Source organism: Medicago sativa, chromosome 1 (assembly GCF_051527215.1).
Source record: "Medicago sativa cultivar Bolivia chromosome 1, Bolivia_mono, whole genome shotgun sequence".
Taxonomy (NCBI): Eukaryota; Viridiplantae; Streptophyta; class Magnoliopsida; order Fabales; family Fabaceae; genus Medicago; species Medicago sativa.
In genome coordinates, this window is record NC_140749.1 from 40575646 (window position 1) to 40596956 (window position 21311).

General features: G+C 38.8%; 1 protein-coding gene across 1 annotated transcript; it reads right to left on the reverse strand.

Moving 5' to 3' along the window:
• Window positions 1–8698: 8698 nt before the first annotated feature.
• On the reverse strand, window positions 8699–9541 carry LOC146954945 (uncharacterized). Its single transcript, XM_085746985.1, has 2 exons — window positions 9293–9541; window positions 8699–9205 (listed from the first exon to the last, which is right to left on the reverse strand). Exons 1-2 carry the CDS (start codon window positions 9539–9541, stop codon window positions 8699–8701), a joined length of 756 nt encoding a protein of 251 aa, XP_085603111.1.
• Between the last annotated feature and the right edge of the window lie 11770 nt (window positions 9542–21311).

Consider the following 21311-nt stretch of genomic DNA (forward strand, 5'->3'; position numbering starts at 1 on the left):
TGAAAATCGAAATCCTTAAGATATTCTAACCATCTTCTTTGCCTCATATTCAACTCCTTCTGGTCAAACAAATACTTCAAACTCTTGTGGTCACTGAACACCTCAAACTTAGAACCATACAGATAATGCCTCCAAATCTTCAACACATACACAACGGCCGCTAATTCCAAATCATGAGTCGGATAGTTCTTCTCATGCACTTTCAACTGCCTCGAAGCATAAGCCACAACCTGACGATTCTGCATAAGCACACCACCAAGACCCATCTTAGAAGCATCACAATACACCACAAACGATTCCTTCGGATTCGGCAAAATCAACACTGGAGCTGACGTCAACCTCTTCTTCAACTCTTGGAAACTCTTCTCACACTTAGCATCCCAAACATAAGCTTGTCCTTTCCGAGTCAACTGCGTCAATGGCAACGCCAACTTAGAGAATCCTTCAATGAACCTCCGATAATAACCTGCCAATCCAAGAAAGCTTCTAACTTCAAAAACAGACTTAGGTGATTCCCATTGCAACACTGCATCAACCTTCGACGGATCCACCGCAATGCCACCTTTAGAAATCACATGACCAAGGAAACTCACTTCCCGCAACCAAAACTCACACTTGGACAACTTAGCAAACAACTTATTCTCTTTCAAAACTCCCAACACAATCCTCAAATGCTCGGCATGCTCCTCTTCAGACTTAGAATACACCAAAATATCATCTATAAACACCACCACAAAACGATCCAGAAAAGGATGAAATATTCTATTCATGTACTCCATGAAAACACCTGGCGCATTAGATACTCCAAATGGCATCACAGAATACTCATAGTGTCCATACCTCGTTCTGAACGCAGTTTTGGATATATCTTCCGCCTTTACTCTAATCTGATGATATCCTGACCTCAAATCAATCTTGCTGAACACTTCTGCACCAACCAACTGATCCATCAAATCGTAAATTCTCGGAAGCGGATACCGATTCTTGATTGTCACCTTGTTCAATTGCCGATAATCCATACACAACCTCATGCTTCCATCTTTCTTCTTAACCAACAACACAGGAGCTCCCCATGGCGAAACACTTGGCCTGATAAACTGTTTCTCAAGCAACTCTTCCAACTGCTTCTTCAACTCACCCAACTCTAATGCAGACATCCGATACGGCGCAATCGAAATAGGACTCGTTCCAGGCACCAAATCAATTGCAAACTCAACTTCCCTCTCCGGCGGTAACTCGGTAATGTCGTCCGGAAAAACTTCTGGAAACTCTTGCACTACCGGCAAATCACCAACACCTTTCTCACTACTTTCCTTCAATGAAGCAAACATCATAAACACACTAGCTTCACCATCCAAGGACTTCTTCACTTGCTCCGCGGTCAAGAACCTTCTACCTTCCTCAACTACCGGCTTAGAAAACGTTACACTCTTGGTCAAACAATTAATGTTAACACCAAAAGTCAACATCCAATCCATACCGAAAATCACATCCATATGCTTCAACGGAAGACACACAAGATCCAACTCAAAGTCAACATGAACCTTAACACAAACCACAACCAACTGATCCTCTACAGCCAAAGATACCTTCCCTTGCCAGACTAAACAAACCTGAAGCAAACTGCTACTCCCCCACTACGCTCAAACCCACCTAAAAGAACGGAACAACACAACAAGTACCGACAGTACTTCCGTACATGTCGCATACAAGAGGAAATTCAACGGGTTTTGGTCTGGACAAGACCGACCATGGCTCTGATACCAACTTGTAACACCCTATTTCTATTAAGCGGTAAAACGCGCGAATACATCAGACATATTCTAGAAATAGATGCTACGTCTCCGAATAAACCACAATACATACATGCATAAAGATCATGTTACACAACATAGCAGCGGACATACTTAAAAATCATAAACATCTCCAGATCTCAACAAAATACAATTGTATTCTCCAAATCTCAAATAACAAATAACATCTCAACTTCAAAATACATGGTCCAAAAATAAAAACCAACATGCAAGAACTACCCTAGATCAGAGCCCTAATCTAGACGCTTGCATATAAAAGAGGAACTCCACTCCTCGGCATCATCAAGCAAACAACTAAGCATCCTGCACGCCGTCTACCCGTCCATACAGAAAGGTAGGTGGTCCACCACAGACCACTGAGGGTTAGCATTACATCATAATAATCCACGAAAAACATTTATCATGAACATTGAAAATGAAAGAATATATTCAAGAATAACAATCCACACATATACATATATTCATAAGTAATCACAACACATGCATAATATCATTCCAAGTTCATCTCCATAAGTGTATCATACACGTATCACATATACATAACCCTCCCTCCTAGAATACTAGCATCACATGATTATTATTATCCCCCATCACTTACATTTCAAGCTATCACATTATTATCATAGCATAGCATGCATATTCAACCTCTAATCAAGTCATCAACAAAAGCTCATTATTTATCAACATCAATCAATGATCACATCACTTACCTCATTACTCAATGCAGCATGCTTAATTCAACAAGTACAATTCATCATTTCAAGTTACAAGCAATCAATCATCATCATCAAAGAAATCACCACATCTTATGTATATACATATACAATTCTCACCTCATCATTATCATCCAATCAATTATCATCAAATAGATTCACCAAGTGTATAAGTACAAACAAATAAGACATGCAATTAGAGCATAAATCAATTATTCATAACCATCCACAAAATCCACCAATGTACTTATACATCAATCCACACAATCACAACATTCACCAAATTTCACCAACACACAATTCACCAAGTCATATATTCAATTATGACACAACTCATCAACTATTCAAATGCATGCAATGTTCTAGACTCTTCTCTAGATGCATGTGGTACCAAAACACCTCAAGGTCATCACCTTCGATGCAACAAAAACATCGTATGTAAGAGTACACCTCCTCTTACTATGTAAAAGTACACCTCCTTTTACTTTTCAACAACAACAACAACTTGGTATGATGAATGGACATATAGCAATGACTCAATAATGCACAACCCCAACATAACAACTATAAAAAACAATGTAAAAGTACACCTCCTTTTACATTTCAACAACTCAACAACATTGCATTATCAAGAATCATGCCCATGCATTCAACAATCACATCTCACAAAAAATTCATCAGCATTCATCAACATTCATCAACATCGATTTACAATTCATTTCCATTTACATCACATAAATCAAGTAAAATGGAATAACACAACAATTTATGATAAACATCATTCTCAACCTTCCACAATCATTCAAACACAATTACTTAGTCATATGTGACCTATTCACAAAAGATTCATAAGACTTTAGTGCATCAAGATTCCTTTCTACTAAGTTCGTCTCCAAAAGTCACCATTTAAAAATAATAGAAGTTATGAACCAAAACCAACTCTACAAGCTCAATTGCCTATGCCATGTATTCTCACAAGTCACTTATAGGTGCAGTAGAGGATACATAAGCATTTCATCGGCCAAATACGATGAATTCACAAAAATCACAAAGTTCGTCTCCCTTTATCACTTTTCACAAAAATTTCCATTTTCAAATCAAAACAAGTTAGATTCACCACATCATAGTTTAAATACCATTAAACACCTTAATTGAACTCATAAAACATAAGTTTGAAGTTTGGAAACAATCCAAAGGGTTTGGGTCGATTTAGAAATAGTTATGCGGATTTTTCGTAAAATTTTCTCTAAGACCTCCTCGGAGTATTTGCCTCATAACTCAAAAACCAAGAATCATTTTCATGTCAAACCAAAGCCATTGGAAAGCTAACAAAATTATCTACAACTTTCATGTTTACACCGAAAGCCAATTCAAAACAGAAACGAGGGAAAAAGACGCAAGAACGCGAAACAGGGGATGCTGCCACTGTGCAGCTCGCCGTGGCGAGTAAATCTACTCGCGAGGCGAGTAAGCTCACCGAAAGCACCTCCTGCTCGTCTCCAACTCGCCTCCCACTCGCTGTGGCGAGTTGGGACAGTCCTGTTACGAGAAAAACTCACTTTTTCACCCCAAAACCCCAATTTTGACTTCCCAAAGCTCAAATTTGATCCCAAGGTTTGTTTAAACATTTCTAAACATGAAAAGACACTCAAATCCATATAAAATTTGCACTACAACATCCTCTTAACAAAAATCATCATTTGACCCATTTTTCATCAAAACATTCAAAAACAACACAAAGTCATAGTAAACTCTCCAACTATGATTACCCAATGTTTTAATCATCAACAACAACATCTTCCAACAACAACAACAATTAAACATCATGAATTCATCAACAATTCATCACAACAACACTTCATATCATCAATTTTTGATTAAAACACAAAGCATACATATGTACATGATTTAAGCTCTCAAATTCATCATCAACAACTCAATTAACATTCAATTTACATACCCAAACATGGCATCATAACATAAGCACGAATTTCACACTTAATTGCACAAATAATCAATTATTCAAATAAGCACTTATGTAAGAAGTTAGGGTAGAAGCTACAACTAAGTGATTATGAGTAAAGACTAACCCCCTTACCTCTAACACCAAGAATCTCCAATTCAAGCTTCAATTGACTCCTAGATGGTGAATCCCCCTCTTGCCTCTAACCCTTGTTCTTGCTCTTATCTCTAGCTTCTATCTCTTCTCTCCTCAAATGAAATGAAATGTGAAATGTTGTGAAAACCTAATTTTCACCAACAACTATAGTTTATATATGTGCTCTATTCAATTGGGCTTATTTCTCAACCTTAATGGGCCTAACCCATTTCTATTCTAACACCCCAAGATGTCACTACTCACTTAATGGTAAATTACAACACTAACGGTCACTTACCGGTAAATAAAATAATTACTACCCTCTCTCTAGTAACTTGGTAAAATAATACTCTTACTAAGCACTAAAAATAATCCTCAACCAAATTACAAAATTACCCCTAAGTCCAAAATGACTAAAATACCCTTCTACACCGAATTCTACAATTCCCAACCAAAAATACACACAGATGCAAATAATCACATAATAACACACACAACACACATAAATAAATAATAAAATAAATCTAGCGAAAATCGGGCTGTTACATGTTGCACAACCGGATGTGGGGCATATTTATGAACCTCCTGCCATTGCTGCCATGCATCTAGTGCCGTCCTCCCAATGCTTGTTGAAGTATGATGAGCGGCATTCCAAATGACATCATTACCTGCAACCCAAATTTGCCAAAGAAGTGAAGCCACCCGACCAGCAATGTCTCGGCTTTCGGAACGTCATATATCAAAAACAAAATCTGCCAAACTGCTCACAGTTTTAACTCGCGGTTGCAGAACAGTCGAAAGCCCTGCCCAATACCAACTCTCACGCGCCACTGTACAATCCACAAAAGCATGCCAATCATCCTCAACAGCCGTATCACACCAGGGACATATCACCTCACATTGTACATGCCGTGATTGTAGTCGAAGACGCGTCGGAACACACCCTCTGCAAATCCTCCACAACAAATTACGTGCTTTATGAGGCGAATTCGCCTTCCAAATTCTATTCCACCCTCCTTCAACATGGAACCAATCAGTATGTAACAACTCCATCATAGCAAGTTTATAACCAGTCTTAACAGTATACATCCCGTTACGTTCCATCATCCACATTATTTTATCATTCTAAACTTCTGCAAAGAGTGGTATGTCGAGAATAGCTAGCACCATATCATCTAGAAACATAGATTCAAGCTTATCAACATCCCAAACTCGTTCCTCGTCAACTATCAAATCAGACACACGCAAACTATGCACACCCTGACTTTGTGGGGATTGAATCTAGCTACCATGAACATCTCGAACCCATGGATCATTCATCACGCTGACCATTTCCAATTGTCCACCTCGATTTAAAGACTCTAGCAACCAGAGATTCAGGTTTAGACAGAAAGCTCCATCCTTGCTTGGCTACCATAACGAGATTAAAAGCTTTGAAATTCTAAAACCCCATTCCACCAAATTCTTTGGGGCATGACACACGTTCCCATGCCATCCATTTAATCCCTCGGTTGTTACTCCTTCCTCCCCACCAAAAGCATTGATCATCATTTCAATTTCATATATAATTGAATTCGGCAAAAGATAAATACTCATTATGTATGAAGGAATAGATTGTAACACAGATTTGATCATAACTTCCTTTCCCGCCTTTGATAATGCTCGTCCCCTCCATGCAGTTATTCGTTTCCAAATACGATCCTTGATAAAAGAAAAAATAGACCTCTTATCTCTACCAATCATCGAAGGTAACCCCAAAAACTTTCCGGTACCCATCACATGTCGGACACCAATAATGTGTGACAAATCCTTCTGCGCCGCCTCACTTATATTGCGACTGAAAAACACCTCAGACTTTGATAAATTAATTTCTTGTCCAGATGCTACCTCATAAGTTTTAAGAATAGTGAGTAAACGTTGTGCTTCCACCACATTGGCCCTGCAAAACAAGAAACAATCGTCTGCAAACAACAGATGGGACACCACTGGTGCACCACGCATACTTGTACCCCATGAATATCACCTATATTAATTGCCTTATGTATTAGAGTCGAGAGGTCCTCAACCACCAATATGAATAAATATGGTGATAACGGGTCACCTTGGCGCAACCCTCGACCGGGTACAATAGGCCCCACCCTGTCAAAGTTCATAAGCACCGAATAAGTAACAGAACTAACACACATCATCATCCACTTGATCCATTTCTCACTGAACCCCATTCGCATAAGCACACCACGAAGAAACCCCCAATCCACTCTATCATAAGCCTTGCTAATATCAATTTTGAGAACCAATTCCCCTCTCCATCCCTTCGTCTTCCTCTTCATTGAGTGGATTATCTCGGTAGAAATTAACGCGTTGTCCAGTACAGAGCGGCCCTCAACAAACGCTGACTGCTCCTCTGACACACATTTATCCAAACATCGTTTCAGTCAATTAGCGAGCAACTTCGACACCATCTTATACAACACATTACAAAGAGATATAGGCCTAAGATCTTTCATATTATTCGGTTTTTCACACTTCGGGATCAAACATATATTTGTTTCTGAAAGGTTTGAAGGGAAGTAACCGCGATCCAACCATGATACCACTGCCTGAAAAATATCATCACCACACACATGCCAAAATCTTTGATAAAATGCCGGATTAAAACCATCTAGACCTGGGGACTTGTCCGGTTGCATCTGAAAAAGGGCTTGACACAATTCTTCTTTTGTAATAGGTGTTATAAGCATTATATTGTCATCCATCGACACACACTGACTCATCAAATCCAACACCGGTTCATGGACACATGCATTTGCAGCAAATAGTTGCTCAAAATAACCTTGTGCCACGATACACATATCCTCTTTTCCTCCTACCCAAGCTTTCCAACTTCGTAGAACAATTCAAAACTCTATCACCGAGCTCCAACCCCCTAGTACGACCCCAACCATCCACCATCACCTCCTTAATATCGTCCTCTAGGATCCAACTATTTTCAAATTTAAAAGAATAATCATACGTCTGACGAACCGTAGGTATAGTATCAAGCAATATTGGAGTGTGATCTGAGTGAGAAGTATGAAAGTTTGTAAGTTTGACTTCTGGGAAACGTTGTAGCCATTCAGAGTTTCCCATAGCCATATCCAATCTTTCTTCTAGCACTCGATTGGTACCCGAACTCTTGATCCACGTAAATGGTCGACCATGCAATTTATTATCGGATAAGGCACAATCTTCAACCGCTTCACGGGAACCCATACACAACCAATTAGGATGAAGATGAATACCAGCTTTATCTTGTTGAGAAAACAAATCATTAAAGTCTCCAATGATACACCACAGAAGAGATTACATATCCTGCAACTCCTGAAGTAAATCCCAAGCATCGACGCGCACGTTCAAGAAAGCCATAATAACAAGTTAATCTCCAATCACCAACTTCTCTATCCTCCACAATCAGATTAATGAAATTTCGAGAGTAATTTAACACACGACAATTAGAAACATCTTTCCAAAACACTGCCAGCCCACCGCTCCTGCCTTCCACATCAACTGCTAAGCATGAATCATATCCCAACATGACACTGATATTTTCCATGCTTCGTGTATTAGCCATTGTTTCAGATAGGAAAAGAATGTCTGGTTTGTGTCCTCAGGCCAGGTTTCGAAGATTTGGAACTGCACTCGGGCTGCCCAATCCCCGACAGTTCCAACTCAAAATAATCATTGGTCCCGGCAGTCCTGGCTGCCAGGATGTGCCGATAAGAAATGTTGAAGTGTCTGATTTGTGGAATCCTCGATAGGTTGTTTGTCCTCTCACATACGCTCTCTCTGAAACTGATATTCCATGTCTGCATTATTTTCACTCTCACTAGCACTATGCACTTGGTTTTGGTTATCAATAGTTGAGGAAATGACTGAACATGATGTACCCGCCCGTAAATCTTTAGTCAAAGTCAATAAAGGAACATTTACATGCCTTAACTTCTTCACACCATTGTTGGCCCCACATGGCACAAGCGTAGAACTAGTATGTTTACCCACCAGTACCTGACACGTGGTCATCCTCTCCACATAAGTCAGAGAGGCTTGTTGCCTACCGGACTTAGACCGCCCATCTGTTTCTGCTCTCCTCCCTCCATCCTTTTCCACATTAGCCTGAAAACACCCATCTTCCCGCCACCACTGTGATGATGCCCTCCCCCCGGCTTCCATGGATCTGCCCTAATAGCGTTTGACCACCGTTTTGGAATCGTAACGTCTGGCTGAGAGAACCTAACCTCGCAATTGTTCTCGCTATGTCCTAGCACCCCACACACAAAACAGAAGGTTCCTAACCTCTCATACTTGAAATTCACCGCACACCATTCACCCCCATTCGCGTTGATCTTCTTCCCTATCTTCAATGGCTGTCTGATATTAAACCTCACCTTCAACCTCATGTACTCACGCCAGAAGCTAGAATTGTTATTTCCATCATACTCCAAAAACTCTCCAATATAGTTCCCTAACCCTCTTCCGACTTTCTCCTTCATCATACCGGTTGGCAAGTTGTAAACCCTAACCCAGAGATTCATATAGTTCAACTGTATATCATTTAACGGAACCCCTAGTCACAGTTTTTCCAAAACCAAAGAATGATTGTCATATGTCCACGGACCACCCTTCAGTACCTCCTCCATATCTAGTTTGTGAAAAAATTGGAACAAGAATAGCCCTGGTTGCGCTTCTTTCACCGCCGCCCCCTTCCCTGGTTGCCACACCTCATACATCCGTATCTTCATCTCCTTAAACCGAACATGACGGTTGAAAAGTAAACGTTTGACCAAACATAGACGAGGATCATGTTCAGAACTCTCTTCCTCCTCAATGTCAAAACTCAATCCTTCATCATCACTGAGTGATAAGTCTTCCAAATTCATCTATTACATCGTACCCACACTATAAAGAATACCCTAACCACAAACTCTTACTAGAAGAGAAACACAAAGCTGTCACAATGATGGAGAGAAAACCCTTAGCAATCGAAAGCCCTAGCTGAGCAATTTAGAAACCCGGAATTGCAAATAGATAGAGTGGCAAATAGTAATCGCAACTTTGTAGTTAATCGCAAAACAAACCATACCAATACTTAAATCACATTAATCATGGAAAAAAGCTATTGGTCTTGTACCTTAGTTTGTTGAGCACGTGTTTGAAGATTCCAATGAAAGTGGCTAAAGTTGTTGAAAACTTAATGAATGAATGAAAGAAAGAATCATGCGATGTGGATTACTTATGGCTAACTAATTCTGGAATCGGTGTTAGCACATGTGTGATGAATTAGACATCGTGATCTTAATTGGGGAAGGGTGTGAAATCGGTAAATCACATACGATTGCTAAACGGCTTAATTGCTTACGATTGCTAAATAGTTAAAAAAGAAAGAATGGATCGTGAAAAGAAAACTAGCACTTTTTTTTTTACAATCGGAAAACTAGCACTTGTTAATTGCAGCAATATGGAATATGGAATTGAGTGAATTGGAATCCAACAATATAACATAAGTGATATGAATTGTTAATCGCACGCAAATACGATTAGTCGCATTTCTACTTTCTTTTTTTGACAATCAAAAACTCATATTATTTCATTTCTTAAAAGAGTCTCAATACAAGATGGAATCAAATCAAACTGTTGGTGACGAGCATGTAATCTTGACGCCCCTGCTAAAGTATGAGCGACAGAATTAGCTTGTCTCCTAGCAAAACTAATCTTAAAGTTTGGATGTTGTTGTAAGAGAGCTTGACAATCGGATATAATACTACCAAACTCTGCTTGGTTGGTATTCCTATCAACTATGCTATCAACCACTAGCTTACAATCTAGTTCTATAAGCACCTTCGATAGGCCTAATCTACCAAGCCAAGAAATAGCATCACGTAATCCTATTGCTTCCGCTTCTTGAGGAGGGGGATTGCCTTCATGCCAACAAGTTGCTGCCTTTAAGAAATGGCCCCTGGAATTCCGAATACACATACCAATACCAAAACACCTCTGTGCCTCAAACATCGCCGCATCTACGTTGCATTTCACGAAATCCTCAATTGGTGGTTGCCAAGCTTCTATATGGTGTTGCTGGTGTTGTACTGATGCTGCTGGTCTAGACCGCACTTCCTGCCATTGGAAAAGATATTCGTGTGCAATCTGGACAACTATATTGATAGCCTTTAAATCACCGTCCCACACTTTGTCATTTCGACGACGCCATAAACACCATAGCATCATAGCGATGTCATTACTCTTGTCATTTGTTAACCTACGCAACAATGAAAAAATGCAATTCGCAAAACTAGTAGCATTATCCACAGTGTCTCGAATTAATTCCCACAGTCCAGCTGTTTGCCAAACAAATTTTGCCTCTTCGCACCCAATAAAGACATGCCAATCATTCTCATAATTTGTTTGACAAAAAGGGCAGCTGTCCGTGCACGGCACACCCTTATCTTGAAGACGCATACGTGTTGGAAGCACTCCTCGTAATGCTCTCCATAAGAAAACCTTTATTTTTTGCGGTATCTTTAGTTTCCACATTGTTGTCCACTCTCCTGGTATTATATATTTTTCGTTGTCAACAGGTGTTTCCATTGCATACCTGTATGCTGATTTTACCGTGTAACTTCCTTTGCTGTTGAATTTCCAAATAAGCTTGTCTTCTTTGTCGCGGTTCAACAGCGACAACTTCGAAATTGCCTCCCTATCATGCGCATTAAAAATGCCTTCAATCAACCCCCAATTCCAGCTAGAACCATTTGAATCCATCAGATCCGCAACCTTCATGCTTTCCGTCCCTTGCACTTGTGCACTTGAAACATACGAGTTCCCTTCCTCTCTCAACCAAGGCATACTCCAAACCGAAATGTTATTACCATTTCCAATTCGCCACCTTTGACCTCCTCTAACTAATACCTGTGAAGCATGGATACTACGCCAAATATAACTTGGGTTGTGGCCGAGACGGGCCCCTGAAAAATCTGATTTTGGAAAATATTTAGCTTTGTAGATACACGCAACAATAGTATCTTGATTGGTTAAGAGATTCCAACCTTGCTTCCCTAGCATAGCTAAATTGAAGCCTAAAAAATGTCGAAAACCCATACCTTCGTATTCCTTCCTCATTGTTAATTTATCCCAACTAAGCCAATTGATCCCTCTTCCTCGTCGTTTATTTGATCCCCACGAAAACGAGTTGATCATCCTCTGAATCTCCTCCCCCAAAGTTGGTGGTAGGAGAAACGTGCTCATGCAGTAAGTTGGGATTGCTTGTGCTACCGATTTAGCATATATTTGTCTCTCTTAACAAACTATATACATTATTATTATATTGATATTTTCCAATAAATATGTAGTTCATTATCTGATTAAATAATAATTTAATTTTATCATAATTTATTTCAATATTTTTTTCTTTCATATTAATATTTTTGTCGCTTTCAAATTTGTTTTGAATATTTTTTATTTTTGAATAATACTTATTTTAATTTGATATAAATATACAAATTTACATTTTTTTAATGTTTTTATAACATTGAGTTTTTTTATTTAAATGAATTTATTATTTTTGAATTTTGTAAATAATTTATTCATTATTTTTTATGTAGCATAAATATCTGAACAAACTAAATATATTATATATTTTTGTTTTGTTTTGTTTTCATTATTGCTTAAATTATTATGTTACTTCTTTTTATTTATCTTTTAACATCATATTCCAAATCAAGCTTTAAGTGTAAATCTAGGTTCCTTTTGTTTTATTTCCATTTTTTTAATGTTGTTTTATTTTACTTTATCATAGTTTACTAGTTTAGAGCCCCGACGTTGCCCGGGTTAGATAATAAATAAGTTTGTGTACATGAGTACACGTGCATATATTAAACTGAATTTATTTAAATTTACAATTATAATAATATCTTAAAAATAAATGTAAAAGGTGAGATGAATATCCAATGCAAGAATAAAAAGTGTAACAAAATCAATAATGAATTAGTCTGAGTGGTAAGAGTTTTGGGTCCCTTCAAACACGTGGTCATGAGTTTGTTCTGTGGCTCATACGTATGAGAAAAAAAATTGATTGAAAGAGAAGAACTCATCTTTTGTGTCCCACCGATTCTTGACGGAGATTAGCCATCTCTAATGATGGTGGAATTTGTGAACCTATATCATGGTTACAAAAAAAAAGTATAATAAATAAACAAAAGACATATAAATTAACTCCTTCAAAAAAATTATACGTCTTCACAATGGTTATAGTTTTATGAAATATTCTATATTTATAGAAAGTTGGTTTAAATTTATGGTTGTTATTGGAAATTAAGATACTTTTTATCTCATAACATATTACATCAATCAACGTAGAGTTTGTGGTTTAGGGTGTTGGCAGTGCGGTCTGGTATGGAGGGAGGGCGGTTGAAGGAGGGAGTGTAAAAGCCCGATTTTCGCTAGATTTATTTTATTATTTATTTATGTGTGTTATATGTGCTCTTATGTGATTAATTGTCTCTGTGTGTATTTTGATTGGGAATTGTACCGTTCGGTGTGGAAGGGTATTTTAGTCATTTTGGACTCAAGGGTATTTTGGTCATTTCATGAGCAAGGGTAAATTTGTAATTTTGAAGGGGATTATTTTTAGTACTTAGTGAGATTAGTGTTATTTTACTAAGTTGCTAGGGAGTTGTAGTGATTTATTTATTACCGGTAGGTGACCGTTATTATTACATTTTACCGTTAAGTGAGTAGTAACATTTTGGGTTAGAATAGAAATGGGTTAGGCCCATTAAGGAGTTGTGAGTTGAGCCCAATTAGGTTGGACCTATTTAAACACTAGTGTTAGTAGAGAAATAGGGTTTTACCAACATTTGCCATTTGGGAAGAGATAGACGCAAGAGTAGAGAAAGGGGTTTGAAGGAGGAAAGCTAGAGAGAGCTAAAGGAAGGTAGAATTCAAGGGGATTGGAGCTAAAGTGAAGCCCTAGCTTGAGTTTGTGAAGAATTAAGGTAAGAGGGTTAGTCTTTACTCATAATCACTTAGTTGTAGCTATTACCCTAATTCTTTACTTAAGTGCTTATTTGAATAATTGATTATTGTGGAATTAATTGGTAAATTCGTGCTTGTGTTGTGATGCAATGTTTGGGTATGTAAATTGAATGATAATTGAGTTGTTGATGATGAAATTGCAAGCTTATATCATGTACATATGTATGCTTTGTGTTTTGCCCCAAAATTGATGATATGAGATGTTGTTGTTGATGAATTGTGATGAATTCATGATTGTTGTTGTTGTTGAAGTTGTAAGGTGTTGTTGTTGATGTTAGAAACATTGGGTAATCATAATCTTTGATGTTGTTATGAATTTGTGTTGTTCTTGAGATTTTCATAAAAATGGGTTGATAATGAAGAAGTTTGATTTTGATGATGTTGAATGAATTAAGGAGATTGTTAGAATGGTTAGAATGGTATGATTTTCTGTTTTAATCACTTGGTTTTGGAGAGAAATCATTTTGGGAAGAAAATGGGTTTTTGAGTAAAAGTCATTTTAAGAGCTTTTACAAAATAATTCATTTTGGGATGAGTTTGATTAAGTTGCGTTAATGTTGAAATGTCAAGTTTTCAAGTGTGGTTTGTATGGTCTAAGTGTTAGGAATGCATTGGCGAAAACGGAACTGAAATCGAATTCGAAAACAAGATTTTATGCACGAAAACGTAAAAATGCATTTTGCTGTACTGGTGGAATGACACGACCGTGTGTCTGGATGACACGACCGTGTGTCCTGATGACGCGACCGTGTCAGTTCTGCAAAATCCCAAAACCTTGTTCTTTCGTGTTTTTGTGTACTTTTAAGCATGCCAATGGATTCCAAACACCTAACCTTATTCATTCAATTTATAATTAAGTTTCTAAGAGTATCATAGCTTGGGTCTAACTTGGTTTTGTTTGGAAATGAATTGGTTTTGCAAAATGATACCAAGAGACGAACTTGGTGATTTTTATGATTTCATCGTGTTTGGCCGGTGAAACGCCAAGGCATTCTCTACTGCACTCATATGTGGTCTAGAGATATGCTTAGTTGAGGCATTGGAACTTGTTTACTTGGTTTTGGCTTGATTGCTCAATTATTCCTAATGTTGTGATTTTGAGAGACGAACTTGTTGAAAATGGTTCTTTTAACCCGAGCACCTTGTAAATCATTCATGAATGGTTTTATATGATTAATTGAGGATATGTGGATGATTGTTGAAGGTTGAATATGATATTTATCACGAAATGTTGTGTTGTGCCATTTTACTTAATTATGAAGTATGTGGAATGTGGATGTATATTGTGAATTGACGTTGATGTATGTTGTTGATAGCGTGATGACGACTCTTAGTTGAATTATGATTGATTGATTGATTGTGTGGACGTGAATACTTGATAATGCAATAATTGTTGAGTTGATTAATGTAAAAGGAGATGAACTTTTACATTGTTGTTGGTGATATAATTGTTGGATTTTTGCATTATTGGGTCTTTACTTGTATGTCCATGCATCATAATCATATTGAGTCATATGTTGAAATGTAAAGGAGATGGACTTTACATAGGTGAATTGTAAGAGGAGATGGACTCTTGCATATGATGTTTTTGTTACATCATGGGTGACGACCTTGAGGAGATTTGGTACCACATGCATATATGTGTCGAGTATAGGCGCATTGCATAATGACATGGTGTCTTGTTATGGTATGTGAACGTTGTTTTGTTGGTGATGAACATGTTTGATGAGTGCTAGTTGTGATGTTTGAATTGTCGTATGAATGTAATTATCGATGTTAACTACTCATGCAAACTATTTGAGAAATGAATTGGATTATTGATGTCAATCTGTTATTTGTTGATTATGATTAATGTAATGCTTACCTCCAGTGGTTTCGACCGCCTACCTATCTGTATGGATGGGTAAACGCTGTGCAGGATTAGTCGCTTGGTGAGTTCTTGGTGGATGTTTGGATGACGGGAGCTTTCTCTTTTGTGGTGTCGGAGTCATAGGTCTAGGCTCTGATTAGGCTTAGTGTCTGTTGGTTATTATTGGATTCTGTTGCTATGTTGTTGGTATTTTCCCATATGTCGGGACTTGGAGGATTTTCATTTGATGTTGTACTTTGACCATGGCATATTTATGTTGGAGGTTTTGTATATGAATTATTTCCGCTGCGACTGTTGATATGTTTTATCTAGATATGCATGTCGAAACTTTTGGATTTTATTTAGACGTAGCGTCTATTTCTTAAATATTTGTTATATTCGCGTGTTTTATCGCTTTAATAGAAATAAGGCGTTACAAGTTGGTATCAGAGCCTGGTTAGTCTTGTCCAGACTAGTATCCGTTGAATTTTCCTGTTGTATACGAATGGTAATGAGTTACCTTCGATACTTGTTTTGTTGTGATGTTGTTCTTATCTGTTGGTTGGTTTGTGTAGAAGTGAGATGGCCGATGGTAGAGATGATGCAGCGATTGCGCGGGCTTTGGTTGCGGTTGGCTCAGGCTAACGAGCAGGCTGCGGTTGGTCATTGTGATCCTGGAGAGGCTGAGGAGCGGAGGCTTGATCGTTTCTTGAGAAACAGTCCACCGACGTTCAAGGGTAGGTATGACCGGATGGAGCTCGGACATGGATGCAAGCCATGGAGAGGATCTTTCGTGTTATGGTGACTAGTAAGGATCAGAAGGTCAGGTTGGCTACTCATATGCTTGCTGAGGAGGCTGAGTATTGGTGGACCAATGCTAAGGGAAGGCTTGAGGCCGGTGGTGGAGTGGTGACTTGGGCTAGGTTCAAGACTGAGTTTTTGGGGAAGTACTTTCCTGAGGATTTGAGGACCAAGAAGGAAGTGGAGTTCTTGAACTGGAAGCAAGAGAACCGTTCAGTGGCTGAGTATGCTGCAAAGTTTGAAGAGTTTTTAAGGTTTTGTCTGTACATCAATGCGAAGGATGCTATGGTTTCTAAGTGTGTGAAGTTTGAGAGCGGTTTGAGGCCCGATATCTATCAGTACATGTGTATTCAGGAGATCCGTGATTTTGATACTTTGGTGCATAAGTGTCGCATGTTTGATGGAGCTGGAAAAGTCAAGGTGAATCATTATAAGGCTATGAATGAGAAGAAGGGGAAGAGTCATGGATTTGGGAAATCGTACAACAAGGATAAAGGCAAGAAGAAAGAAAGTGGTGGAGGTTCTAAGTTGAACGTTGCTAAGGTTAAGTGCTTCAAGTGTGGCACATTGGGTCATTTTGCTAGTGATGGCAAGAATAGTGATAGATGCTACAAGTGTGGGAAAGCGGGCCACAAGGCAATTGGGTGTACTTATGTGGAGAAGGAGATCACTTGCTGCAATTGTGGTGAGAAGGGGCATATCAGTACTAAGTGTACCAAGTCGAAGAAGGCGGCGGGAAAGGTGTTTGCATTGAATGCGGAAGAGGTGGAGCATCAAGATAATCTCATCCGAGGTATGTGTTTTATCAATAGTACTCCTTTGATTGCAATTATTGATACCGTTGCTACTCATTCTTTTATTGCGGCTAGTTGTGCCGAGCGTTTGGGTTTGGTTGTGACTCCATTGTCGCGAGGGATGGTTATCGACACCCCGGCTAGTGGTTCGGTGACTACTTCTATTGTGTGTGCTAAGTGTCCTGTTAGTTTTGGTAACGTTGATTTTGAGTTAGATCTTGTGTGTCTTCCGTTGAAGCATATGGACGTGATTTTTGGTATGGATTGGATGTTGACTTTTGGTGTTAACATTAATTGTTTGACCAAGAGTGTAACGTTTTCTAAGCCGGTAGCGGTGGGAGGTGGAAAGTTCTTGACTGCGCAGCAAGTGAAGAAGTCCTTGGATGGTGAAGCTAGTATGTTCATGATGTTTGCTTCCTTGAAGGAAAGTAGTGAGAAAGGAGTCGATAATTTGCCGGTAGTGCAAGAGTTTCCAGAAGTTTTTTCGGACGATATTACCGAGTTACCGTCGGAGAGGGAAGTTGAGTTTGCAATTGATTTGGTACCAGGAACGAGTCCTATTTCGATTGCGCCGTATCGGATGTCTGCATCAAAGTTGGGTGAAATGAAGAAGCAGTTGGAAGAGTTGCTCGAGAAGCAGTTTATCAGGCCGAGTGTTTCTCCGTGGGGTGCTCCAGTGTTGTTGGTTAAGAAGAAGGAAGGAAGCATGAGGTTGTGTGTGGATTATCGACAGTTGAATAACGTGACGATTAAGAATCGGTATCCGCTTCCGAGGATAGATGACTTGATGGATCAATTGGTTGGTGCGGAAGTGTTCAGCAAGATTGATTTGAGATCAGGATATCATCAGATTAGGGTAAAGGCGGAGGATATATCCAAAACTACGTTCCGAACGAGGTATGGACACTATGAGTATTCTGTGATGCCATTTGGAGTGTCTAATGCGCCAGGTGTCTTCATGGAATATATGAATAAAATATTTCATCCTTTTCTGGACCGTTTGGTGGTGGTGTTTATCGATGATATTTTGGTGTATTCTAAGTCAGAAGAAGAGCATGCCGAGCATCTAAGGATTGTGTTGGGTGTTTTAAAGGAGAAGAAGTTTGCTTGCTAAGTTGTCGAAGTGTGAGTTCTAGTTGCGGAAAGTGAGTTTCCTTGGTCATGTGATTTCTAAAGGTGGTATTGTCGTGGATCCGTTGAAAGTGGATGCAGTGTTGCAGTGGGAATCACCTAAGTCTGTTTTTGAAGTGAGAAGCTTCCTTGGATTAGCAGGTTATTATCGGAGGTTCATTGAGGGATTCTCTAAGTTGGCGTTGCCATTGACGCAGTTGACTCGGAAAGGACAAGCTTATGTTTGGGATGCTAAGTGTGAGAAGAGTTTCCAAGAGTTGAAGAAGAGGTTGACTTCAGCTCTAGTGTTGATTTTGCCGAATCCGAAGGAATCGTTTGTTGTGTATTTTGATGCTTCTAAGATGGGTCTTGGTGGTGTGCTTATGCAGAATCGTCAGGTTGTGGCTTATGCTTCGAGGCAGTTGAAAGTGCATGAGAAGAACTATCCGACTCATGATTTGGAATTGGCAGAAGTTGTGTATGTGTTGAAGATTTGGCGGCATTATCTGTATGGTTCTAAATTTGAAGTGTTCAGTGATCACAAGAGTTTGAAGTACTTGTTTGACCAGAAGGAGTTGAATATGAGGCAGAGGAGATGGTTGGAGTATCTTAAGGATTTTGATTTTCAGCTGAGTTATCACCCTGGGCAGGCGAATGTTGTAGCTGATGCTTTGAGTATGAAGTCTTTGCATATGTCTGCTTTGATGGTTAAAGAGTTGGAATTAATTGAGCAGTTTCGAGATTTGAGTTTGGTTAGTGAGTTGATACCGGATGGTGTGAGGTTGGGAATGTTGAAGCTACGAGTAATATTTTGGAAGAGATTAAGAATGGTCAGAAGGAAGATTTGGAACTTGTAGATCGAGTGGTGTTGGTTAACCAAGGTAAAGGTGGGGATTCAGATTGGATGAGAACGGTGTTTTGATGTTTCGTGATCGTGTTTGTGTACCAAGTGTTCTTGAGATTAAGAGACGGATTTTGGATGAAGGTCACATAAGTAGTTTGAGTATTCATCCAGGAGCGACTAAGATGTATCAGGATTTGAAGAAGTTGTTTTGGTGGCCTAGAATGAAGAAAGAGATTGCAGAATTTGTGTATGCTTGTTTGGTTTGTCAGAAGTCTAAGATTGAACATCAGAAGCCGTCGGGTTTGATGCAACCGTTGTTTGTGCTAGGGTGGAAGTGAGATAGTATCTCTATGGATTTTGTCGGAGCGTTGCCGAAGACTGTTAAGGGTTTTGACTCGATTTGGGTGATTGTTGATCGGTTGACGAAGTTGGCACATTTTGTTCTTATCAAAACTGGTATGTCTGTGGCGAAGTTGGCTGAGATCTACATTGAACAGATTGTTAGATTGCATGGTATTCCTTCTAGTATTGTGTCGGATCGGGATCCGAGGTTTACTTCTAAGTTTTGGGAGAGTTTGCAAGTTGCTTTGGGAACTAAGTTGAGGTTGAGTTCTGCTTATCATCCCTAGACTGATGGTCAGACGGAAAGGACTATTCAGAGTTTGGAAGATTTGTTGAGAGCTTGTGTTTTGGAGCAAGGTGTCAGTTGGGTTGAATGTTTACCGTTGATTGAGTTTACTTACAACAACAGTTTTCATTCTAGCGTTGGAATGGCACCGTTTGAGGCTTTGTATGGTGGGAGGTGTAGAACTCCGTTGTGTTGGTATGAGTCAGGTGAAAGTGCTTTGTTAGGACCAGAAGTTGTGCAAGAGACTACGGAAAAGGTTAAGATGATTCAAGAGAAGATGAGAGCGTCTCATAGTAGGCAGAAGAGTTATCATGATAAGAGGAGGAAGGACATTGAGCTTCAGATTGGTGATCATGTGTTCTTGAGAGTGAATCCTGTAACCGGTGTTGGTCGTTCTTTGAAGTGTCAGAAGTTGACTCCTCGTTTTATTGGACCGTTTGAGATTATTGAGAAGGTTGGGGTTGTAGCGTATCGGATTGCGTTACCACCATCTTTGTCGAATCTTCATGATGTGTTTCATGTGTCTCAGTTGCGGAAGTATGTGTATGATGCGTCTCATGTGATTCAAGTGGATGATTTGGAAGTAAGAGACAATTTGACCGTTGAGACTTGGCAAACAAACCCTTCACAAACAAACCCTAAACCTAAACTTTATATTAGACCTAATTTCTAAAGACAAGTTTCTCTTAAGCGTATCAAAGTTTCTCTCGAAATCATTGAGTGTGTTCCTCCAGCAACCACGCCTATTCTCATGGTTGATTGCTATTAGAATCCTTGAAGAACGAAACTTTATGTGTCTCAAGGTTTGCTAGACTATTCTCATGTTTCGCAATCCTTGTCTAATTTCAATTGTTCCAATATCAAACTTCGTGTTCGCTTTATGAATTGATATTTGTGATGATGAATTAGCAAATACTAACCCTCCGCGTTCGCTTTATGAGTTTGGTATTTGTTAATTCATTATAAAAGCAGTGAAATTAGATTAGAAGGTAGGTTTATATAAAATTAGGGTTTATGATTTGATTTGATTAGGATTACGTCATTAGACTTATCCAATAATCCCAAGACAAGAAGAGTCTACTCACTCATGTTCATCGTAGACATAAGAGAAGAAGAAGAACATAAAATAAAGGGTGAACTTTTATTCAAAGAAACAATTGTCACTTATTATTTTCAAGAACAAAAGATGGTTTTACAAACTAGATGGTTGATCTATTTATAGTCTAACATTGACTTGAGCCCTAAGAATTAAATCACTAAAGTGTTGCACAACAAGCCATGGGCTCTAGGTCAGAAATACTAAAATATGCAGCTTGTCGAAGAAGCTAAAGCAGCTAAAGGGTAATATGGGGCGCGCCTATGCTATATTTGGGCACAAGATCTTCAATTTCTTTGCACAAGATATTTTTGTATGAGATCTTCATATTTTTCGCACGAATCAGCTCCAATTCTCCTTTCTTTTGCCCCAAGACTAAATCTTTTGAATATTTGTTCCTGAAATATAATAACTTGCAATTGAAGTAAAATAGCTCTAAAAGGAAATAAAAACATATTAAATCTAAATAAAATAAACTTAAATAATATATAAAAGACA